The following is a 23,328-nucleotide window of genomic DNA, read 5'->3' on the forward strand; positions in this document are numbered from 1 at the left end:
TATATATAGTATATATATATAATATATATATATATATATATATATATATATATATATATATATATGTCCACGATATATAGATCATGTTTTGATTTAGTTTCTGTGCGCAACACGATAGGTTTCGCCATCACTCTTCTCGGTGTGTGCGTACGTATCGTGTTAGCGTCCTTTCTGAATATCTGTGTATAATAACCACTTTTTAATAACGGGAGTCTATTAAATAGGTTGTGATCTCTTGATATTAAGTCCTGTGATGATTTTGAAGACTACCAGTTAAACAATAAAAGGCATTTATCCAGTAACTTCAGTATTCATTTGCCCTCTGTGTGCCTTAGCTCTATGGTGTCTCGTAGTATTCATAAGTAATCTGAGTCACTTCCATCACTGAGCTCCTAGTTTAGAAATGGTTACAGCTGAACTTTAAAGATTTACTAAATAGGAGCTGTTTAACATCAAAGTTAAGGTGGGAATATGAAAAACTGAGTGACGTCTGACAGTGATGGGTAAGATGCAAGTGAGAGAGAGAGGGTGTTTTACTTTTATTCATACTATTATAACCATTTTTTTTCGTGGAGACTTAGATTATGGAAGTGCTTATGGTTTGGGAGGCTTTAAAGAATGTTTATCCAGCTCTAACGCTCAATGCGCTAAAAACCAGTGATACCAGAAAATTAACAGATAAGCATCAAAAGACAGCAATATATCCCGCAAAAAAAAAAAAAAAAAAAAAAAAATCATTAAATTAAGGCGGGCGGAAAAAGGAAATAAAGCAACCAAATGACGGGTGACTGTAAGAAAAAGTTTGTTAATTCAGGTTGTGGAGTAAGGTAGTAAGGGTATGCGATATCGAACGCAACTAATGTTTAGTTGGTTGTCATGGACGATGGACGTACATATTTGGCTGGGTGGGACGGAGGTATTTGAGGGCGGGGATGGAGGGGGTGGAGGGAAGTGAAGATGGCGCGAGAATGAGGAAGAACTTGCCATTGACGGGTTAGTATACAGGTGACTGTATCACGCAGTGGTTCTGGTTTTGGCGGTCCTGCTCTCCACCGCACAAGGGCGGAACGTGTGGCGCCCACCCCCAACCCCGTCTCCAACTTTGATTTGATTTAATCTTTCATGGGCCGGACGGCAGCACCGATGGGTGTTGCAACAGGTAATTTATTTGTTTTGTTTTTTTATCTGCTCTTTTGTAAACGAGACTTAGGCCTTAGGTTTGCAAGTTCGGTATTGTGTAATACTGTTATCGAGACATTCGATTGGTATCTTCAGCTGACGTCGAAACACTTTTAATCACAGCGAGCAATAATGTATCCATCGTTTTTTACAATGTTTAAAATTGAACATTTTATAAAGGCTTTGCCTATATGACCATTTCATGACCGTCAATAAAAAGTGACCCGATCGGGCAGTGCCAGAATCGATAATCACTGGTTTTCAGGTTTGAAATCTTCGAATCTAGGCTAATCTGAGAGGGCCAAGCCACCTTACGGATAGGAGCCCTTGGTTATTGTAGAAGCTTAGAAAGGGTATTATTACCTATTTACTCAGTATAGTTAGGAATGTAGGATTCATATCTAGGAGAGTACATTCCCGCCATTCTGTTTAGGGGAGTAACATGGTGCACCGTAATTGTAGTTTTAAAAATTTTTTCTTTAATTGTAATGGAAGGTGTAAATTTGGCATCTTAGATTTTAGCGAGGGGTAAATTCAAGAGCCCGTGCCAGCATAAGGCTGGGTTTATCTAAAAGGAACGAACGAACGCCTAGTTGGTATCCAGGTCGGTTAATCGCCAAATAGGCCTAGCCACGTGGAGTAGCTATAATAAAAAGCAAAGTGAAGAAATCTGAATTACTGTATCGGGAATATTGCGCAATGTCGTGTAAGCTTTCTGAGCAGCTGCCATGTCTTGACTTGAGTGGCTTTCACAAAATTTGTCCTGAGTAGCCTTCGAACCATGATGAAGGAAAAGCAAAATTTGGATATTTTTATATAAGCATTCCGCATCGTTCGTCCCCGCGAATACGAAAGCCACTAGGTATTGGGGCGCCAAATGTATTTCGCCGTGTTTAGTACGAGCCCCAGGCGGTTAATTATTGTCGTCAGAATAAATATTACTTGAAATTCTTGTTCAGGAGGTAAAACTGCATAGAAAAACCGCAACTGCTATAGTCTAGGCCGCTGCGGAATAGTAATATAGATCTACCAAAATTTGTCCTAAGTAGCCTAATGCGAACGATGATGAAGGAAAAGCATATAAAAATGGGTTAAAGCTTGGAAGAAGAAGATGAAGGAAAAGCACTTTCACGAGACGATGTATCAATGCCAGCTAGAATGAATGTTGGACTCCAATAGTTTTCAACACCAGGGTGTAAAACACTTGTGGCTCATGTCTTGCACATCGCCAACGCGCTCAAGCAACAGTGCAAAGCAGATTACTGTATACAGTGTATCTAATACGGGTCATCATTTATGATAAACCAAAATCTGATGTAAGCGATACCGGTGCTGTAAGGATGATACAAAATATAGATTCCATCGTCGACTTAGACTGGAAAATTCCACTGTGGTAAGCATGGGTGGGTTGGGGCTTCCTTGTGGCTCTCTCTCTCTCTCTCTCTCTCTCTCTCTCTCTCTCTCTCTCTCTCTCTCTCTCTCTCTTTACCTTTGGACCTAATAAACCCTTGTTTAAAGAGTGAAGTCTGTTGCTGGTGACATAACTGAAAAGGATAGAATATAGAGGGACGTCCTCGACGTTTTTAACTTGTGCTGCTGTTATGTAACGCACAGGAACAAAAGTTCCTCAATGACCAAATTACAACTATAGTTTTAGAACTCTGTTAAGCCCACTTCATATGTGGTTACATCATATAGCTAAATCTTTGGATAACGGTTAAAGACAGCTATTGACAATACCATATTGAGACTATTACAATACTCGTAGACAGTACATTATATTGTTTAACAACTAGAAATCTTCTGGTGCTGTTTTTGGTGGCATTTACAGCATAAAAGAACTTGGGTGGCATGACGTCGAAATGGCTTGAAATCGACCGTGTTGTGACACCGACTTTGTGCTATGCCTATGCATGTAGGCTACTGCGTGTTTGGCCAGATTCAACGTAAATCAGGCAATTCTCATATATTATCCATATTCATAACCATCGAGCTGATTAACATATCGAATTGGATGGTTGCAATTGTAACATGTAGCCAAACACAGGCTATACGACTGCCTCCCCCCCCCCTCAATGGCGGTAAGTAAATGCTTATGGTAGCAAACGATTAGTCTTAAACCACTCCCTTTTATAATATTATTGGTGGCAAGGCGTCACAAGATCTTTCAAGAATTTTGTTGCGTGATTCGAATAATAATTCAACTGTCAAAAATGGTTTCCAGACGGCTACTAATCCATAGAACGTTGTGGTACTAATAAAATGAATTAACCTGGCAAAGTAAACATAGCAAAAGGTTTACTGTTGTATGCCTTTTAGTCTATTAGAATCTAGGGTAATTAATGCTGATGTCACCTTCAAAAAAGTCTCTAGTAGTATTGTGTGCGCGTGCGACTGTGTGTATGCAAGCACTCACGTACTTTCAGGTAGGCTCATTATTTTTCCCGAGACCAATGGCCGCATATTGTGATAGTCCCAGTAGGCATATTCTTGTGTTACGAAGCTTGGATCTTGACAGAATGCTAGTAGTTGTCTACCAAAGCCTGGGTGTCTTACGTACGAACTGTAACGCTTGGTTGATTTAGTTTCATCTTGAATAAAAGTTTTAAAAAGTTTGTTTCATCCGGTTGCAAGGATTATTTCTTCCTCATGCTCAGTACTTGACATGTAAGTTTACTTATCATTTATATTGATAATTATTCATAACGGATCATTTTGGCATTCTTACTTTACTTATCCCGTCCACGCACTTGGCTGGCCAGGTGTGTGTGTCTGGAATCGCTGCATCTTTGGTTTCATACTCATCTCGAAAGATAAGTTGCCCTGGTAAACTACCGTTTCTTAATTATCGAAATTTTATATTAAAAGGATTTTGGACATAACCTTCATTTATTACTGTAACCTAACTAGGCTGCATGTGGAAGAATCGTGCGACAAATTCAAACTGCTGTTCTAATGAAGCTCGTCCAACGATTGTTCTGATTTGTTTTTGCAGTGCATGTATTTGATACTGTGGGCATTATTTAAGGCTCTTTTCAGCGTGCCTTCGTCCCCCTAACCCCTTTCGTTTATTTTACTATATCTCCTTTCACACTCTCTCTGCCTTCTTACGTTCCACCGCCTCCTAATGATTCATGGTGCAACCGCGAGGTTTTCCTCCTGTTACACTTTCAAACCTGTAACTGTCCATTTCCGTTTCAGAGCGGAATGACCTCATAGGTCCCAGTGCTTGGCCTTTGGCCTAAATTTTATATTCAATTCAGACGATTTGAAACGCTTTTGTTAAACCCTGTTTATGGTAGCTGATGCCTCAGTCGGTTGCCATACGTCGAATAATACTGAGACTATAAAACTGTTGGAGGCATATATATGGCTTGTTATCTACGCGTCACCTACTCCTAGGACCTAGTACTAAACATGGATGAAGTTCCTTGGGACGCCCTATTTAGCAATAGCCCCCTCGGAAATCAAAGTATTATATACACCAGAAATGGGCGACAAATTTAATTAATAAACGATATCTTCTTGGGGCCGTCTACTTTACATTTACTCGACGGTGTTTAGTTTTAGCTCCTGGAAATAGGTGACACGTAGATGAGCCAAAGGAGCACCAACTATTGTTCTTTAACATTGTGCCTCTTCCCGTAGTCTCCTTGGTTTGAGTTCTCTTTCTTGGTACGATTTTGTTCTTAGTTATTTTTATTTATGTAATTTGATAGTTATTCATAGTTATGTAATATGATATGAAACTAAATTTTCTCATACCGACTATAAAGAAAAAATTTGTTTTAGAACAAGGTTAGGCCTACTTTTATTTTTATATTTTTCAGTTATTATTAATTCATCTTTATGTCAGTTTTTGTCAGGGAAATCATCTGTGATGCTTTTCATAGCTTGGAACTAGCGCTTTGAGAAAAGATGTGAAAAGTTTGGTTCTCTCTCTCTCTCTCTCTCTCTCTCTCTGAGGATAACGACAACCCGAGAGTTGCCGACCCCTTCTCGCGTATGTGTATATTCCTGCTTCCACGAATTGTACACTTTTGAAGTGCCGACATGCCCAAGGTCCTTACAAGGACGTAACAATAGCCTAGAGGATATTGATTGATGTTTGCAGGATTCAGTCGACGTTCTCGAAACCTGGCACTTCGCGCGTAAGGAGTACATTTCTTGCATGACAGATAACGTTTAATGAATTTATAATTTCAAGTCGATGGGCGTACTGCGAACCGATCTGTTAGTTGTAGTCTAGCGAAGAACAGTAATGATATTATATAGAATGGCCTCAAAGATATGTGCTCTTCCATATGTAGAAAAACGTTATCGGTATGGTCTTGGCCTGCCACCTCGGTGGTCGCGAGTTCGATTATCGGGCATTCCGCTGAGGAGTTAGAGTTGTGTATTTCTGGTGATAGAAGTTCACTCTCGACGTGGTTCGGAAGTCACGTAAAGCCGTTGGTCCCGTTGCTGAATAACCACTGGTTCCATCCAACGTCAAAACACCATACAAACGAACAAACAATTTGTAAAACAAAAAATTATTAACTAGTTTCCTAAACGGTTCAGCTTACCAATCAAGCTTCTAGAGAATATTATTATTATTATTGTTATTGTTATTATTGTCATTATTATTATTATATAAAACCAACCACGAAGATCATGAACTTTGAGAAAGTCCACAGAGAATAAAATACCCTCATGTGAAAAGGTTGTGGTAGTGGAAAAGTAAACTTGAAATGACGGTAATAAAAAAAAAAGTCGCATAATGTAACGATCCTTTAGAGAAAGAACAAATAAACATATTAAAAGTTCTCTCGACAATGAGGCTCCTTGGTGGTTTCTAACCTTCACTTGTATTACAGTTAACCTTTAAAGCGTATTGACTTCCTGTTGATGAGTGATGACTGGCTTGATTTCTTATTTCGTTTCAAATTTTAGAAACTAGCGTTTGTAAAAACTATCAATCATGTAATGCACATGACACAGATTATATTGTAGAAATTGTAGTGGGTGAAATTTCGTAGCAGCAGTTCCCGTAGGGGGATAGGTGCCGTCAGTGCATCTCATGTGGTGCACTGTAGGCATTACTTGAGGTTCTTTGCAGCGTCGCTTCGGCCCATAGCTGCAACCCGTTCCATTCCTTTTACTATACCTTCGTTCATTTTCTTGTCTATCTTACTTTCCACCCTCTCCTAACAATTCTTATTGCAAATGCGAGGATTTCATCTTTTACACCTTTCAAACCTTTAACTATCTATTTACTTTTCATCGCTGAATGACCTAACAGGCCCCAGCGCTTGGCCTTTGGCCTAAATTCTTTAAGCTAATGTGATCATATGCTTTTGAAATTGCAATGCGAAGTAAATTTTGAAACGATACCTATGCTGAAATTTGAGAACCAGTACGACTGAAGGTACGAAGAACTTGAGTGATAGGAACCGCTGTGATGAGTATTTTTACCTTATAATCAATGATTGTCGAAACTATGATCGGAATGACATTTTGAAACTACGTTAACCTTTGGAATACGATTCGTGATAAGGTTCTGAAATGGCTTTGGATGCGAGATAAGGAAACCATTATCGTGAACTTTGATTTACGATGATAGAAGCTGAAAGTACAGTGATGTCAAGGAATCTCAAGTGAAATTAACGATGAAGTTTTAAAAATGCATCTGTAAATCTACTACACCAATCATTATATTTTGATAACAGATATTTCGAAACTGTAACGGTGATTGTATAATGAATATGCAACAGTACTACTCATAATGAAACCGCAACAGTGATTATATCTCCGTATGGGGAAGCGCCGTCAGTGCAGCTCACGTGGTGCACTGTAGGCGTTACTTTGAGGTTCTGCGCAGCGTCCCTTCGGCCCCTAGCTGCAACCCATGTCATTCCTTTTACTGTACCTCCTGCCATATTCCCCCTCTTCCATCCTAACAATTACTTCATAGTGCAACTGCTTTGAGGTTTTCTTCCTGTTACACCTTTCAAACGTTCTTGCTGTCAGATTACCTTTCAGCGCTGAACGACCTCATAGGTCCCAGCGTTTTGGCCTTTGTGCTAAATTGTGTGTTCCAATTCAGCAACAGTGATTATATTTAGAAACCCTATCAATGATTAGTATATGGAAACTACACCACAAATGTACTAAAACAATCCCAGTACTAACGCCTACAGTACTCTAAAGGTCCTTCATACTCCGAGCATAACTGAAGGACCTGAGTACTCTTAAGACCTCAGTCCCTCCCGATAGCCCACGCCATTCGCTTGCAAGAAGGGCAATATTCTTGTCCGATATTTCATCAATATGCGATTACAGCCATTCCAAATAATCGGAATTAATAATCAGCTCTCTCTCTCTCTCTCTCTCTCTCTCTCCAACCTAACGGCTTACATTCAGTCTTCATGACTGATTCATCTCAAAATACTTAATCGTTCCATTAACCACCTGTCTTCTGTAAATGTCTACAATTTTTACCATTTTCAGTTATTACACCATATTTGCTACACAAATTTCTCATCTCAAAAGTGTCAACCTTTTTTCTTTGTATGCAACATCCGAGCTTCACTTTCATTAAGGAGAGTTGGCTCAACAGTCCCTTTATCCATTCCAACCGTAGATTCCAAGTCCTAGACAGTCCAAGCCTCTTTCTGATCTTTTGCACACGCCCTGCTACCTTCTGTGCTTCACCTAATCTGTGAGTAGCCTCTTCTCAATTAATCGGTTTCTTCTTTTCTTGCATCATCCATGTTTGAAAATTAATGTGGAATCATTTTTAATAATGAGATTAGATTTATACGAACACTTGATAGTAACATTCAAACCACATCAATTATTATACTTTGATGCCTCAGTTTTGTTCTGAAATGGGTCTCTGTTTGCCCTCATTACTTGCTCATATTTCCTCTTAATTTACTCCCTTACAAGCGCTGCCAAGATCTTAAACTAGCTTCTGCAGTTTCTCGTCACTGTTCCCAGTCCATACTTTATCATCTGGAAATGTCAGCCACTTCTCACTCCATTCACGACTCATTTTCTTATCCCAAAACTTCACATGTACATGACTTCATAGTTCGATACTCGGGCATTCCATTGAGGTGTGAGAGATGTGTATTTCTGGTTGATAGAAGTTCACTCTCGACATGGTTCGGAAGTCACGTAAAGCTGTTGGTCCCGTTGCTGAATAACCACTGGTTCCATGCAACGTAAAAACATCATACAAACAAACAAACATGACTTCATGCGTTACTCCATCCCAAAAGATATTAAAAAGCCCTCGTCTCAGACCAACTTTTGCACCAATGTTACTCCCCTTCTACATAATTCTAACATACTTTACTTCTATCACTGTCAGCAATATATCAACTGCCCTGCACTTTCCAGATTGCATCTCTAGTGATTGCGTCATAAGCTCTTTCTGCGAATGCAACATGCAACTTTTCCCATTACTCAGATATCTCAAACAATTGTTGCATAACAAACAACAGACCCCATTCCTTGTGTGAACCCAAACTGTTCATCCACTATTAATCCTTCTGTTGTTTTTGTTTTTCAGAGTCAATCAAAACCCTGCCATACACCTTCTCAGTTTCCCCAATCAACTTTGTCCTTACAAGGAAACCGTTATTTGTCCCGCCCATTCCTTCAGAACCATTCCCTTTTTCAAGCATGTATACATTGCACACCCTGGTCACCCATTCAGTCAGCGCCTCAGTGGCGTGGTTGGTATGGTCTTTGCCTGCCACCTCGGTGGCCGCGAGTTTGATACTCGGGCATTCCATTGAGGGGTCAAAGATGTGTATTTCTGGTGATAGAAGTTCACTCTCGACGTGGTTCGGAAATTACGTAAAGCCGTTGGTCCCGTTGCTAAATAACCACTGGTTCCATGCAACGTAAAAACATCATACAAACGAACAAACAAAAACCCATTCAGTCACACTCATCACTGTGCGGCATCTTCACGCTGATTTGTAATCCCATCAACTGGTGTCCTATTCTGTGCTCTTCATCTTTTAAGCAGCATCCTCATGGCCAGGCACCTCCCTGTCTTTCTCAGTCTCTTTCACGTTGCACCGTTCATCTCTTCCTCTACTCCACCTTCCGCATTCAACAAAGCTTTTAAAACATTGGTTCTCTCCTCCCAGACTGCATTCATATCTGACACTATCTCTCCGTTACGTCTCTTGTTACGAGATCCATCGGTTCAGTAACCTTTCACGGAAAAGTGCCAAAGGGGAAAGCTTGTATAGTGAAATCATATATATATATATATATTATATATATATATATATATATATATATATATATACAATACACATATATCATAAAGGTAACCTATAAAAAACACCTAGAATATAGAAGTACTATAAAGAAAGTGATAAGCAGTCTGAAATATAGAACTTACTTTCTATATTTTGGCGTTTTTGTTGGCTCACTTTATTAGATGGAATTCTGTTGTAACAACATTTTTTACCAGTCGTGTGTATGTATATATATATATATATATATATATATATATCTATATATATATAGTATATATACTGTACTTTGATTTCTTGCACACACACACACATAATATATATATATATATATATATATATATATATATATATATATATATATATATTGTGTGTGTGTGCAAGAAATCAGAAGTACAGTAATGAACAATTTGCTGTACACCATGGGAAGCATATCGTATCTGTGGTCACGCAGCAGCGAGTATCCGCAGCGCCGAGGTAGGGAGTTCGTGTGCATGAAGGCGATGCATACGCAAAGACATCTTTTATCTTTTATGATTCCCACCCTTATCGGGGCCTTACGTGACGTCATCACGTGAGCCATGCGACATCAATTCTGCTCGATAGAGCGGATACTTTTTGTGGGAAGAGAGAGAGAGGGTGGGGGGAGGCGACGGTCTAGGTACCGTCCCGTCACTGGACCACCCTAAATCTAGATACCGGCTTCCGGAACGTCGAACTCGATGAATTTCTTAAAACGGCTAACTTTTGCTGAGACCTCCTTTTCCATATGAGTGCTTCTATTTTAAAAGGGTTTCCGACCGGTTAGGCTTTACAGTGCAAACTTGTAACTCGTCGTGTTTATTTATATATTTTGCTTTGAAAGTTCGTAGGGACAGAATCCTTTAGCTTTGGGGACAAAAAAGTGAAATGAATGGGGAGAAAACGTAATGTATTTACTATTACATGTTTTTCAAAGGTCGTTTGAGTTGGAAATCAGGAAATGTTTAAATGATAGAGGGAAAAGGGGGAGAAAAATGAAAGAGAAATGTGTACTCTCTCTCTCTCTCTCTCTCTCTCTCTCTCTCTCTCTCTCTCTCTCTCTCTCTCTCACACAGACACACGACACTTAAATACATTTTTGCCAGATGTTTGGGTTCATCCTGCGAACCCCAGGTAGTGAATCCTATTAATTGAAAATGGCCAGAGGTCAGGAGTGCCATTTTGAATACTGTAGATTACAACCGATTTAAAAAAAAAAAAGTAATACTCCAAGGCAGTGGACTTGTTAGGTTAATGAATTTTGTCTGCAGCATCCTTTAGGTCCGTAGCTGCACCGACTTTCTAGCATTTTGTCTGGGTATTAACCTGTTATATACCCACCTCCTCCGAGGTGCTATAGTAGATTCACATCAACCGTGCATTTGATGTCTAGGCCAATCCCTTACGACGCTCCTGATTGGCCAATCACAGCCCTGTTATTGCCTTATCCACAGCCAATCAGGAGCATCGTAAGGGACTGGTCTAGGCGTCGAATGCACGGTTGATGTGAATATACTATAGTACTAAACATGGCCGAGGCTCAATGCGACGCCGTGTTTAGTACTACCACCTCGAGGATCAAAGTATTACACACACCCGTTTCTATAGTGTGCGGTCGACAAATTATATTGATAAACGAAATCTTTGATCCCCGAGAGGCTAGTAGTAGGCGTCCATTCAAGTTTACCCTGGACTTTGACATACCGGGGTAGTACCTTGTACTTGACATCCATTCACGCTTCCTTTCTTCAATCCAGCTAGCTGTCCAATCTCTAACTATGACGTCATTTTGCTGTACCTCTGTTTATATTCTATTTCTTCCATCTTACTTCCCAACTTCACTAACTATTGTTTCACAGTGCAACTGCTTTGAGGTTTTCCTCCTGTTACACCTTTCAAACCTTACTCTCGGTTCCCCTCTCAGCACTGAATGACCTCGAAGGTACCAGCGTTTGGCCTTCGGTCTAAATTCTGTATTACAGCATGAGTAGAAGATTTCAGCAAGTTTAAGTAGGATTTGTATGCCTTTGAAAACTCTGTCTATAAATAACGAGTGAGGATTTTATCATTAGAACATAAGCGAATGGAGAACAAATTGCTGTGAGATATCATAATATAATTCACATGAGCTCTTTTCCGTATATATACGTATATATATATATATATATATATATATATATATATATATATATATGAGGAATTTGTCGTTCGTATAGCTACTTTGCCGTCGTAACGCCTTTCAGCAGCTGTTTGATATTATATATATATATATACATATATATATCATATATTATTATCTATATATATATATCTATAATATTATATATATATCTATATATTATATTATAATATATATATAAGATATATAGTATATATATATAATACATATATATATATATATATATATATATATATATATATATATATTATATATATATTATAATATATATATATATATATATATATATATAAAATTTTAAGTGTCCTGCAACACTGTTCTGTTTTGTTGTTACCTGCGGTCATGTTCCTCTTAGATTTTTAATACGCATCTTTCTTTGTACACACGCACACACTATATATAGTATATATAATACCAAGTAAGGTGCACTGACGGCGCTACCCACTAACGGGGGGGCGAGGGAGGGGGGGTGTTGCTTCGCGGTAATGCCACCGACAGCATCGTCTCATAGCCATCTATGCTATATATTGAGTAGTTTCTTAAAATACGAGTGTATGAAAATACGCATATGCGCGCGCATCTGATTGAACAAGAGCACGCACATGCCAATCCTACTGCACCTATTGATGTATTTTACGCGGACACGCACTCAGCTGTTGGAGATGTATGACCACTCTCTACAATGAAATATACTAATATATATATATATATATATATATATATATCTATATATATATATATATATATATATATATATATATATATATATATATATATATATATATATATATATATATATATAGGGTAACAACCGAGTGGACTACCTGGGCCAATCTTGCCCGTTCGTTGACCCACCTTCAAGAAAAAGTACCTTGGAAGAAAACACTTATTTCGAGAGGAAAGTAGAGGTCTCGAGGTGTTGCTCCCACGACCTATGACTCGTGATTGGTGTCCATCTCCGGTGTCAAGATGTATTAAAGTACTTTTTCTGGAAGGTGGGGTCAACGAGGGGGCAAGATTGACCCAGGTAAAGTCCACTCGGTTATTTCCCTGTATGTATATATATATATATTATAAACTCCATACTCTGGGCTCCATAATATATCCAGACTACTCATATATATATATATATGATAAATAGATATATCGTATATATATATACATATATACTATATATATCATATATATATATATATATACAAAAAATATATATATATATATATAATATATAGAATAATATATATTATATATATATTCCATTATAACTCCATAATCCGTGCTCGTTAATATATCCAGGACTGAAAATTGAAAAAGAAACCCACAAACTCACTGTGTATAACGTGTTTACTTATAAGTAAACTCGTTATGCACAGGGATTTTGTGGGTTTCTTTTTCAATCTTCAGAAGAAAACTGAAAGAAGTTTTTGTTTGGTATATCCAGGACTACTCATATTGTGAGGTAATCCTCTTATTTTTGTAAGATTCGGTTGTGTTGATTCTTGTACGTATTTTTTTTTATTTCATTATTCATGGGCGATTCATTTTGTAGTCCAATATCAGGTTCTATTTTTTTTAAACTGTTCTCGATTCCTTTGCATATATCTCTTATATTCTCTGTGACGCACATACTACATGCCGATCCTGTCTCATGTAAAGAATTGCTGTCGGAGGTACTTTCTGTTGCACAACTGTATTATTATTATTATTATTATTATTATTATTTTGGAGGCCCTATCACAGTCCACCAATTCGACTGGGCGGTATTTATAGTGGGGTTCTCGGTTGCATCCTGCCTCCTTTGGAGTCCATCACTTTTCTTACTATGTGCACTGTTTCTAGGAGCACACTCTTCTTCATGAGTCCTGGAGGTACTTCAGGCTAGTTTTTCCAGATTCCTTTTCAGGGATTATTATTATTATTATTATTATTATTCAGTAGATGAAACCTATTCATATGGAACAAAACCACAGGGGCCATTGACTTTAAATTCAAGCTTCCAAAGAATATGGTGTTCATTAGAAAGAAGTAAGAGAAGGTAAAGGGAAATACAGAATGAAGAGATCTCACTTATTAAAAAAGAACTAATAAATGAATAAATATAAAAAAAAAATTAAATTACAAGGGGAATAGCATTAGGGTATTAATGCATGGCATCTTCGCTTGAACCTCTCAAGTTCCAGTTGCAGTAAGGAATACAGGATGTCTGGAATGGGAGACGCTGAAGCGAGGCACACATATATATATATACTGTGTATTGGTGCTGCTGTTCAGCGAATTTGGTTCCTCTCGGCAGATAAAGGGATCAACTTGATGGCGCGCGCTACGCTGCGCTGGAACCCAGCGCTGCCCATTATGTCTTCTTTAACCGCCCCCATCCCCCCACCCCTTACTTAGCCGAGGAGAATAGATGGATGTGTCATGTCTCTCCCAACCCCTCTATCCTCTACCTACCTCGCCCCCACTCGGGGCGGACAAACAAGAAAGATCCACTCGGATTTTATTATTATAGACAGATGTGAGGAGAAAGGTTTGTGAATGACGTAAAGAGTTCCCTGTGACATTTCAGGGCGCCCTTTATTTATGGCATTCGAGTCAGTTTCTTCTTCTTCGTGTTCCGCTGGGAAAGGTTATCGAGCGTTTTTGCCGTTTCTTATTAGAGGTTATTTTCGTTCGCTGCAAGTTCGATTACAGTTTACGTTAGTAATGAAGGTCGTTGTCTACCTCTGTAGTTTTAAATCTTAATACAGGTACAAAAGCAGAAAGCGGGCACACATGTATACACGCTCATACACACACACACACACACACACACACACACATATATATATATATATATATATATATATATATATATATATATATATATATATATATATATATATAGATATATATATATATATATATATATATATTATATATATATATCCTTAAATCCACGGAAGAAAGGTAAGTGAAACAGCGACTTGGAACAAGCAATTTCTTAGTATTTTCTACACACACACACTGTGAACTTCAAATGTAGAATATACTACGAAAGTACTTGTTCCAGGTCCCTGTTTCACTTAACTTTCTACCATGGATTTAAGGATATTCTCAAGTACGTGTTCCTTCTTGCTGCATTGGATATGTATGTATGTATATATATACTATATATATGTACTTGAATATAGACCCACAAATACCAACTGATAGGTAACTTACTTTTGTGAATAACTAACCCCAAAGGGATTCAAATTTTTTTGCCTTTTTATTTTTGATCACAGAAGTAGACAATTGATGTCTGCATGGCGAGATGCAGGTTCGAAACCTGGTAGAGGCAGAAGTGCTTATATATAATTCCTGTCGTGTGTAAGTTACTCCTAGGGTACAGTGAATTCAATATTAAGGAGCATTTGCGGTATAATTTGTTTGATCATAAAATAATTCTTGTATGACTTGGTAACAAATTTTACAAACTTTGCAATCAGATCCCGTAGGGGGATAGTGCCGCCAGTGCACATGGTACACTGTAGGCATTACTTGAGGTTCTTTGCAGCGTCACTTCGGCCCCCTGGCTGCAACCTCTCTCATTCCATTTACTGTAACTCCGTTCATATGCTCTTCCATCTGATTTTCCACAGTGTGATAGCGAGGCTTTCAATTTCCCTCCAACGCTGAATGACCCCATAGGTCCCAGTGCTTGGCCTTTGGCCTTAATTCTATATTCTATTCTGTTCTTTGCAATCCGGTGTCATAGTGGAGATGGTTTGATTTTGGTTCTAAGTACAGAACCTGACTTCTACGGAAACATGTACGGACGAGAATCAAAATCAACTCATCTCTCTCCTGATAGCAAAGTGAATAAGTCAAATGTCTATCTCTGCATCACACCCAAAAAGGTCTGAATCTTCTGCGGGACACACGCCACTACCAGAGAATGCATTACTGAATGCATTGCTGAAATAGAATGCATTACTAACCTAATACTATTCCTCTTGTATTTTAATACCTTTTTTTTTTTCAATTTCTTTCTGTTTATCCCTTTACCTTCTCTTACTTCTTAATGAACACCATATTCTTTGGAGGCTTGAATATCAGGTCAGTGACCCATGCGGGCTTATTCAATAAGAATGGGTTTCATCTTCTGAATAATAACAATGATACAGTCGTGTTGGCTGTAAATTGTTCCCAAGGTGGAATTAATTCCATCTACTAAGGACAAATCATTTAAATAATTATATTACAAGCTCAACAAAAACTGACAATAACAACAGTCTTCAGCACCTCAGTGGCGTGGTTAGTATGGTCTTTGCCTGCCACCTCGGTGGCCGCGAGTTCGATTCTCGGGCATGCCATTGAGGAGTCAGAGATGTGTATTTCTGGTGATAGAAGTTCACTCTCGACGTGGTTCAGAAGTCACGTAAAGCCGTTGGTCCCGTTGCTGAATAACCACTGGTTCCATGCAACGTCAAAACACCTTACAAACAAACAACAATCTTCACGGGATTAACAATGAAGTAAAAATAAAATTCATAAGACAACCAGACGCCATCCTTAGGAATTTGAAATGCCAGCAGAGCTTCAAATTACGACGTATCATCTTATGCTTTAACGGTTCGATGTTTAAATATAAAAATTTTTTATATTAAATATTTTTTTTTCTAAAACGTGTTGTGGGGATTTTTGAAATGATACCTTTCCCCTCATGTTTGTATTGTCACGACACTATACATTTCTTAATCTCGCATTTATTTACTGTACCTCCGTTCATATTCTCCTTCTTTCATCTGACTTTTAACCCTCCTAACAGTTATTGCATAGCGCAACTGCTTTGAGGTTTTCCACCTGGTACACCTTTCATACTTTATTTCTGATAATTTCCGCTTCACCGCTGAATGGCCTACATAGATGCCAGTGGTTGGCCGTTGGCATAAATTTTATATTCCAATTCCCTTACCGAGGTATCGAATAATGGAGCAGTATAAAATTTCGCGAAATATACGTCATTCTGAGGCGTTTGTGTTTCATGAGTCAATACTCTGAGATGGAATAATCATGTAACTGTTGGAATCAGGGTGACGGCATTTTTTACTGTTTGAAAAATGCATGCTGGTATTCTCTCTCTCTCTCTCTCTCTCTCTCTCTCTCTCTTTAGTTTCCTATTCGTTCTCCTTGTCTGTTACCTTTATATTGTTAAATGCTAGTTCTGCCAGTGATTCGGAAAAGTACTTCATAGTTTTTTTTTTATTTAAAAAAAATAATCATCGATTTTTTTATTCATTTTTAAAAATGCATAAAAAGCATTAAACTTTTCCTCATCTTTTGTCTCGATTAAAAGTTTTCCTTTTCAAAAATATATTATGGATTTTTTCCACTTTTCCTCGAAAGATATATGGATTTTCCTCTCTTTATTTGGAAGAATTTGTTGTAGAATATTTATTTTGTTTCTAAATATTTTATAATATTTTCACTGGTGTATAATAAATCAATTTAACATTCTTGAATAAATGATCACAGTGGATATTCCATAATCTTATTAAAACTTAGAACTTATTAATTCTGCCTTAACGTTTGGCATAGTTTAGTAGTTCGAAGTCATTAAATAATGGCCAGCGTATTTTATCAACCTTATTATTATATTGATGTGTAGCAAATCCAAATTAGATTTTTTAAATATTCGTAAGCTTACTTAACTTATCTAAAATGTTTTTCTTAATTGTTTTTACGGTGGTAGCGGTTGTTGTGATGGTGATGATGATGATGATGATGATTATTATTATCATTATGGGGAGGGAGAGGGCCGGGATTGTACCACAGATTGGCAGGCTCAAACTGACCCTAGAACCGCTCAAAACGCCTTGTGCATTGGTTCGCACTGCTAAGAGAGGTCACGCTGAGCTTTCTCTCCGCTTGCGTGTGTGTTTGTGTTAGTATTTTGTTGCCTATTACTGGAATGCACCTTTTGAGGTACACAATTTTGGAAAGGAGGGTGGGTAAATGACATTCTGATATACTACGGTGAAATTGTGCATGGGCCAAAAAAGGTTGAGAACCACTGCTATAATGCTTCCATTGCACTATTAAGTTGATGTTTCTCTCCGAACGTTATTTTATCTCAGTGCTTCCAGTCTTCCTTGTTTCTCCTGAAGCCTTTTTATGCCGTCAGTGGACCTCATGCGGTGCACTGTAGGCTTTACTTAAAGTTTCTTTGCAGCGTGCTTTCGGCCCTTAGCTTTAACCACTTTCGTTCCTTTTTTTGTACCTCCTTTCATATTCTCTCTCTTCATCTTACTTTCCACTCTCTCCTAATACTTGATTCGTAGTGCCACAGCGAGGTTTTCCTCCTGTTACAACTTTCAAACCTTTTACTGTCAAATTCCATTTCAGCGCTGAATGACCTCATAGGTCCCTGTGCTTGGCTTTTGGCCTATATTCTATATTCAAGTCAACTCAACTTTTTTATATCCCTCGCCGCGAAAAAAGCGTCATGCGTCCGCTGGGATTTTCCTTAACTGCTCTCAGATTTCCACTAGAATGTGTCGATGAATACCGTTGATGCGAGGGAAGTACATGATGAAATGTTCGTAAGTAAATGAAAGAGTATTAGCAGAAAGTGGTATTAGAACCCGTAGGTGGGGAGTAGTGCCGTCAGTGTACCTCACGCGCGCACTGTAGGCATTACTTCGAGGATCTTTGAATCGTGTCCACTGCCCCTCGCTGTAACCCCTTTCATTCCTTATACTCTCTTTCTTCCATCTTACTTTTCACCCTCTCCTGACAATTGTTTCATAGTGCGACGGCGAGGTTTTCCTCCTGTTATTGTTTTAAAACCTTTTGCTTTGTTTCTGTTTCAGCGTCGAATAACCTCAGAGGTCCCAGCTCTTGGCCTTTGGTCTGAGTTGTATACTCAAATCAATCCGATGTCAGAGGATTCATGCGTTCATCCATAAAGGATAGTCTCTGTGTAATCATAGGTGAAAGTCCTCGTTTGGGTGATGGGCCTGTGAATAATTGGCCTAGATTATACGGTCGCATGCGACGGAATCAAGATAATGAACGTTGTCAATGGAGGGAAAAGGGCCAGGGATGGGGGCCACTTATATTGAGAGCTCCGAAGGTGGACGGTAGGCATTACTTAAGGTTCTTTGCAGCGTGCCTTCGTCTCCTAGCTGCATCTCCGTTCATATTATCTTCCTTCCATCTTGCTATCCACCCTCTCTTAACAATTGATTCATAGTGCAACTGCGAGCTTTTCCTCCTGTTACACCTTTCAAACCTTTCTGCTCTTAATTTTTGTTTCAGCGTGACCTCAGTGACCTCAGAGGTCCCAGTGCTTAGCCTTTGGCCTAAATCCTATATATTTCATTCAATTCCATGGTAATCCGTTGCTAAGGAATCTTCGCTTACTCCGTTGGCTTTTTTTTTTTTTTTTTTTTTTTTTTTTTTTTTTTAAGGGGTGTTGTTTCTCGTTGTGTTGCACAACAGCTTTGACCAGATTCTGAAGTTTTTGCTTTTGTAAAGTTTCGTTTAAAAGAAAACTACTGAGATGGCCTTTTTTTTTTGTCTGTCCGTCCGCCCTCAGATCTTAAAATCTACTGTGGCTAGAGAGCTGCAAAATGGTATGTTGATCACCGACCGTCCAATCGTCAAACATACCAAATTTCAACCCTCTAGCCTGGGTAGTTTTTATTTTATTTAAGGTTAAAATTAGAGATGAACACGTTGATGTAGAACCTCTCTTTTATCCGGAAGTAGCAAAACCCCTCCTCTTTTATCCGGACTTTAGCAACGTGTTTATGAACACTTCCATGAGAAAGTCCCTTCATATTGAGTAACAAAAATGAACGTGTGATGGCGCTCCCTTCGCTTATCACTCCTGAGACAAATAACGATTTAAACTATACGTGACTTATGGGAATATCCGTGGTTTACTAAGTGAGAGAGAGAGAGAAAGAATCAGTCGATGATGGAATCGATAACTTCGCCGAATGACCTTTCCCGTTTATCCGATAATACAGAATAATTGAAGCTCCTTTCGTTGGAAGACTTTCCGTTCGAGATATGTGTGCATATATATATATTATTATATATTATATTAATCTATATATATAATTATATATATTAGAATATACCACTCTTTTTTTTAAAAAGCCCCCGTCCAGTAATTATGAGCGTGATTATTATGCAACAGAAATCCACAATTATATCAGTGATTTATATAAATGTGCAAAATATGGAACAAGGGGTGCTACTTTGGCTTGTTATCTACGCGTCATGTACTCCGAGGTGCTAGTACTCAGGATTAATAGAGTATACTGCTAATACTAAACACGAGGGAAGGTCCTTGGGACGCGGTGTTTAGTGCTAGCCCCTGGGAGATCAGAGTATTATATAAACCCATTTTTATATTGTGTGGTCGACAAATTATGTTAGTAAACGGTATCTTCATGCGGCCGTCTACTTTACATTTACCATACGGTGTTTAGTACTAGCACCTGGGAGTAGATGACGCGTAGATAACAGGCCAAAGTAGCACCACAAAAAAAAAAAAAAATCTTTCGAACACCTGACCGGTGTTTAACGTAAACACTGAGAAGGAACACCGTTTATGTGTTCAAAAGTAGTTGTTTTATTTTTCGCTTATTAATGCAATTCATTTATATAATTGTGGATTTTATTACACAATAGTTTATCACGATATTAAGAATTTCGTAGTAATAACATGATTATTATTTGTAACATGACTAAAACAGAATTCGTCACATGAATTATATTCAAATCCCTTGACATTATCAGGAGAGTTCTTTAGAAGGACCTTCTACCGTTGTACGGTTGTACTTAAATGTCGCCCTCCATAGCGCTCAAGTTTTTAAGTAGATCGGGAATATCGTTAAGTCATTACAATATATAAATAGCCCTCAGGTGAAAATGAAAGGAGGAGGTACCAAGACTTTCAAATCTTATTCCAAAGTCATCTTCAGGGTGCTAAACAGCTTTAAGAAAACAGCATACAGAAGAAGGAATGTTGGGTCACAGATAATAAAACATATCAACAAGCTACTTGAGTATGTAAATAAACATTGTTCAAAACAAAAGCATACTTAGTGGAAATGTGCAATCACTACAAATCGCAGTACAAAACTATCTGTAAAAAAATGTAACAGTTTTGTTTACTTTTGAATAATTTAAGAATAGAGCTTTTCAACAATTCGTCCATCTTAAAAATATAGAAGTAGTACAATAAATTTCTGCGTCTTACGTCTGCTGTTGTTATCATGAAAAGTTTTTTTTTTGTCCTCAGTGTATTTTTCAGTGCAATAGCCGGATATTTCAGTTAATTAATTTCCTAATGATATCCATATTATCATTGTGAGTGTATATTCACGGATGCCTTACACGTAAATGCTCCCTAGAAACGCTCATAACTCATTATATTCCGTAGTCGATGAGGGGAAAGCTGAAATCATTTGACATCATGTCGCAAATCTTATCGAATTGAGTTGAATATAGAATTTAGGCCAAAGGCCAAGCACTGGGACCTATGAGGTCATTCGGCGCTGAAAGGAAATTGGCAGCAAAAAGGTTTGAATGGTGCAACAGGAGAAAACCTCGCATTTGCGCAGTGAATCAATTGTTAGGAGGTTGTGGAAAGTCAATTGGAAGAAAGAGAATATAAAAGGAGGCACAGTAAAAGAAACGAAAGGGGTTGCACTGCAAGAGGTAAACTGACGACATTAACCCCCTACGTGGTGTAAAATCTTATCGATTCGATGACACCAATTCATTTGATGTGTTACATTTTCGTCACCCGTCTAAATCCATATTATGGCGTCAGTGTCTATAGTACACATGTTCTGAAATAGTGTCCCTCCGATTTAAAAAATAATGTCAAAATTTCGAGGGGAATACATTTGTCTGTTGAATTAAGGTTTTCCATCGTTTACGTAAGATGTAATTGATTCTTTTACTGTCTTCGAGACTGACAAAAAACCAGCTGTGTGGTCTCTGGTATTTCAGAGAATGATCGATGGTTTATACGCACTTACTTCTGTTTTTGCTTCGTTTCTCTTGGGTCTTAGCATAACCAGGGCATTGGGCAACTGTAATTACAATTGGTAATTTGATGGACGTCATGAAATGGCAATAAAATCCCATTTCATAGATAGAAGGACGCCTCGGTTAATATAACGCCTCTGGCTTAGGTGACGTGCAGATAATTTGGCATTTAAAGATCATTCTTGGCCCTTGAGCGTCATGAACGCAGAGTTTCCGGGTTAGTCTTATCAAGTTTATTTCACGCAATATCTGGTGTATATATATATCTGTTATTTTCCATTTACTGTCTTGGACCTTTCCTAGATAGTGGCCCTCGAGGATCTTTTCTAGATAGTGACCCTCAAGGATTTTTTCTAGGTAGTGACCCCCAAGGATTTTTCCTAGATAGTGACCCTCAAGGATCTTTCTTAGATAGTGACCCCCAGGATCTTTTCTAGATAGTGACCCATCAAGGATCTTTCCTAGATAGTGACCCTCAAGGATCTTTCCTATATAGCGACCCATCAAGGATCTTTCCTAGATAGTGACCCTCAAGGATCTTTTCTAGATAGTGACCTTTAAGGATCTTTCCAAGATAGTGACCCCAATGATAGGTCGTTATCTAGACCGATTTTTCTTGGGGGGTCATCAATTAAGATTTGACTACTTGGGAGTCAATATCTAGGAGAGTTCCACTGTCTTGATTTTCGATCTTTCGTGATGCCCTTTGGCCATAGTATAGGTCAGATCAATTGAGTGTGTCCTTTGCAGTGGGACAGCCTCTCTCTCTCTCTCTCTCTCTCCAAATTTGCTAGTGCTGGTATTGTAATTGCCAAAAAATGTGTATTTAATCAATGTTTTGCAAACAATATTATCCGAGATGTACAAAAATGAAGAGTGGTGCATAAAACCTGTTTTCTCTATTCTTTTTTAATTTTTTAAAAAATTGTTAATGATTGTTGTACTCATGTTTAAACATTATCAATTCTTAGTTGTTGAAGTATATTTTTATACTCTTCGCCCACTTGTAAACTGATTTTCCCCCTCAATAATGTGTGATTTTTTTATATATAGTTACTTGAATTTATGTTCGCATGTTTTCCTCTGTTTCACCAGTGTACTCATTATTCCATTTCTTCTCTCTCCGAAGAATTTCTTAGCATTCCAAAAATGTTTCTGGTACTGTTTTGCATTGCTATTCTAACTATCGTTTCTTCGCCCAAAGAATAGATATAAACTTTCCATTAGTGTAAGGCGTGACATTGTCCTTATGGCAGTCATTTGCTCCTCCGTGAAGATCAGCTTGAGTTTTTGTCAACTTATTCTCATTTCTCCTCCAAGAATTTTCAACCTTGCGTCAACCTATTCGTATGTCTCTTAAAATAAGTTTTTAAAGGTCGTTTTTCAAAGTACCAAAACTGTTTGCTATCTCACTTTAAGGAATATTTTTTCAGCCTAATTACTTGCCGCCTGTATCTCCATAAAGAGCTCTTTTCAAATAATTATGAAACCTCTCCAGTTTCCCGCTTATTAAAAAACTTCCGCTTATTAAAAACTTCCCGATTTCTCCCAACGCAGCTGATTAAAACTTCCCAACTCTCCCAACGCAGCTGATTAAAACTTCCCAATCTCTCCCAACGCAGCTGATTAAAACTTCCCAATCTCTCCCAA

General features: G+C 38.1%; 1 protein-coding gene across 12 annotated transcripts in view; it reads left to right on the plus strand.

Annotated features, from left to right (window-relative positions):
- Nucleotides 1-892: 892 nt before the first annotated feature.
- LOC135214834 (uncharacterized) overlaps nucleotides 893-23,328 on the plus strand; it is a 189,618-nt gene continuing 167,182 nt past the window's right edge. For 3 of the 12 annotated variants that reach the window (XM_064249234.1, XM_064249260.1, XM_064249253.1), the window contains exon 1: nucleotides 897-1,159. Coding sequence is in view for 1 of the 12 variants with exons in the window: in XM_064249243.1 (XP_064105313.1) it covers nucleotides 1,123-1,159 (37 nt within the window). In the remaining 11 variants the exon portion in view is untranslated. Of the gene's footprint in view, nucleotides 1,160-23,328 lie in introns of all 12 variants that reach the window. The other 9 variants (XM_064249284.1, XM_064249300.1, XM_064249290.1 and 6 more) reach the window with 7 other exon arrangements.

The sequence above is a fragment of the Macrobrachium nipponense genome, chromosome 19 (genome assembly GCF_015104395.2).
Source record: "Macrobrachium nipponense isolate FS-2020 chromosome 19, ASM1510439v2, whole genome shotgun sequence".
Lineage (NCBI taxonomy): Eukaryota > Metazoa > Arthropoda > Malacostraca > Decapoda > Palaemonidae > Macrobrachium > Macrobrachium nipponense.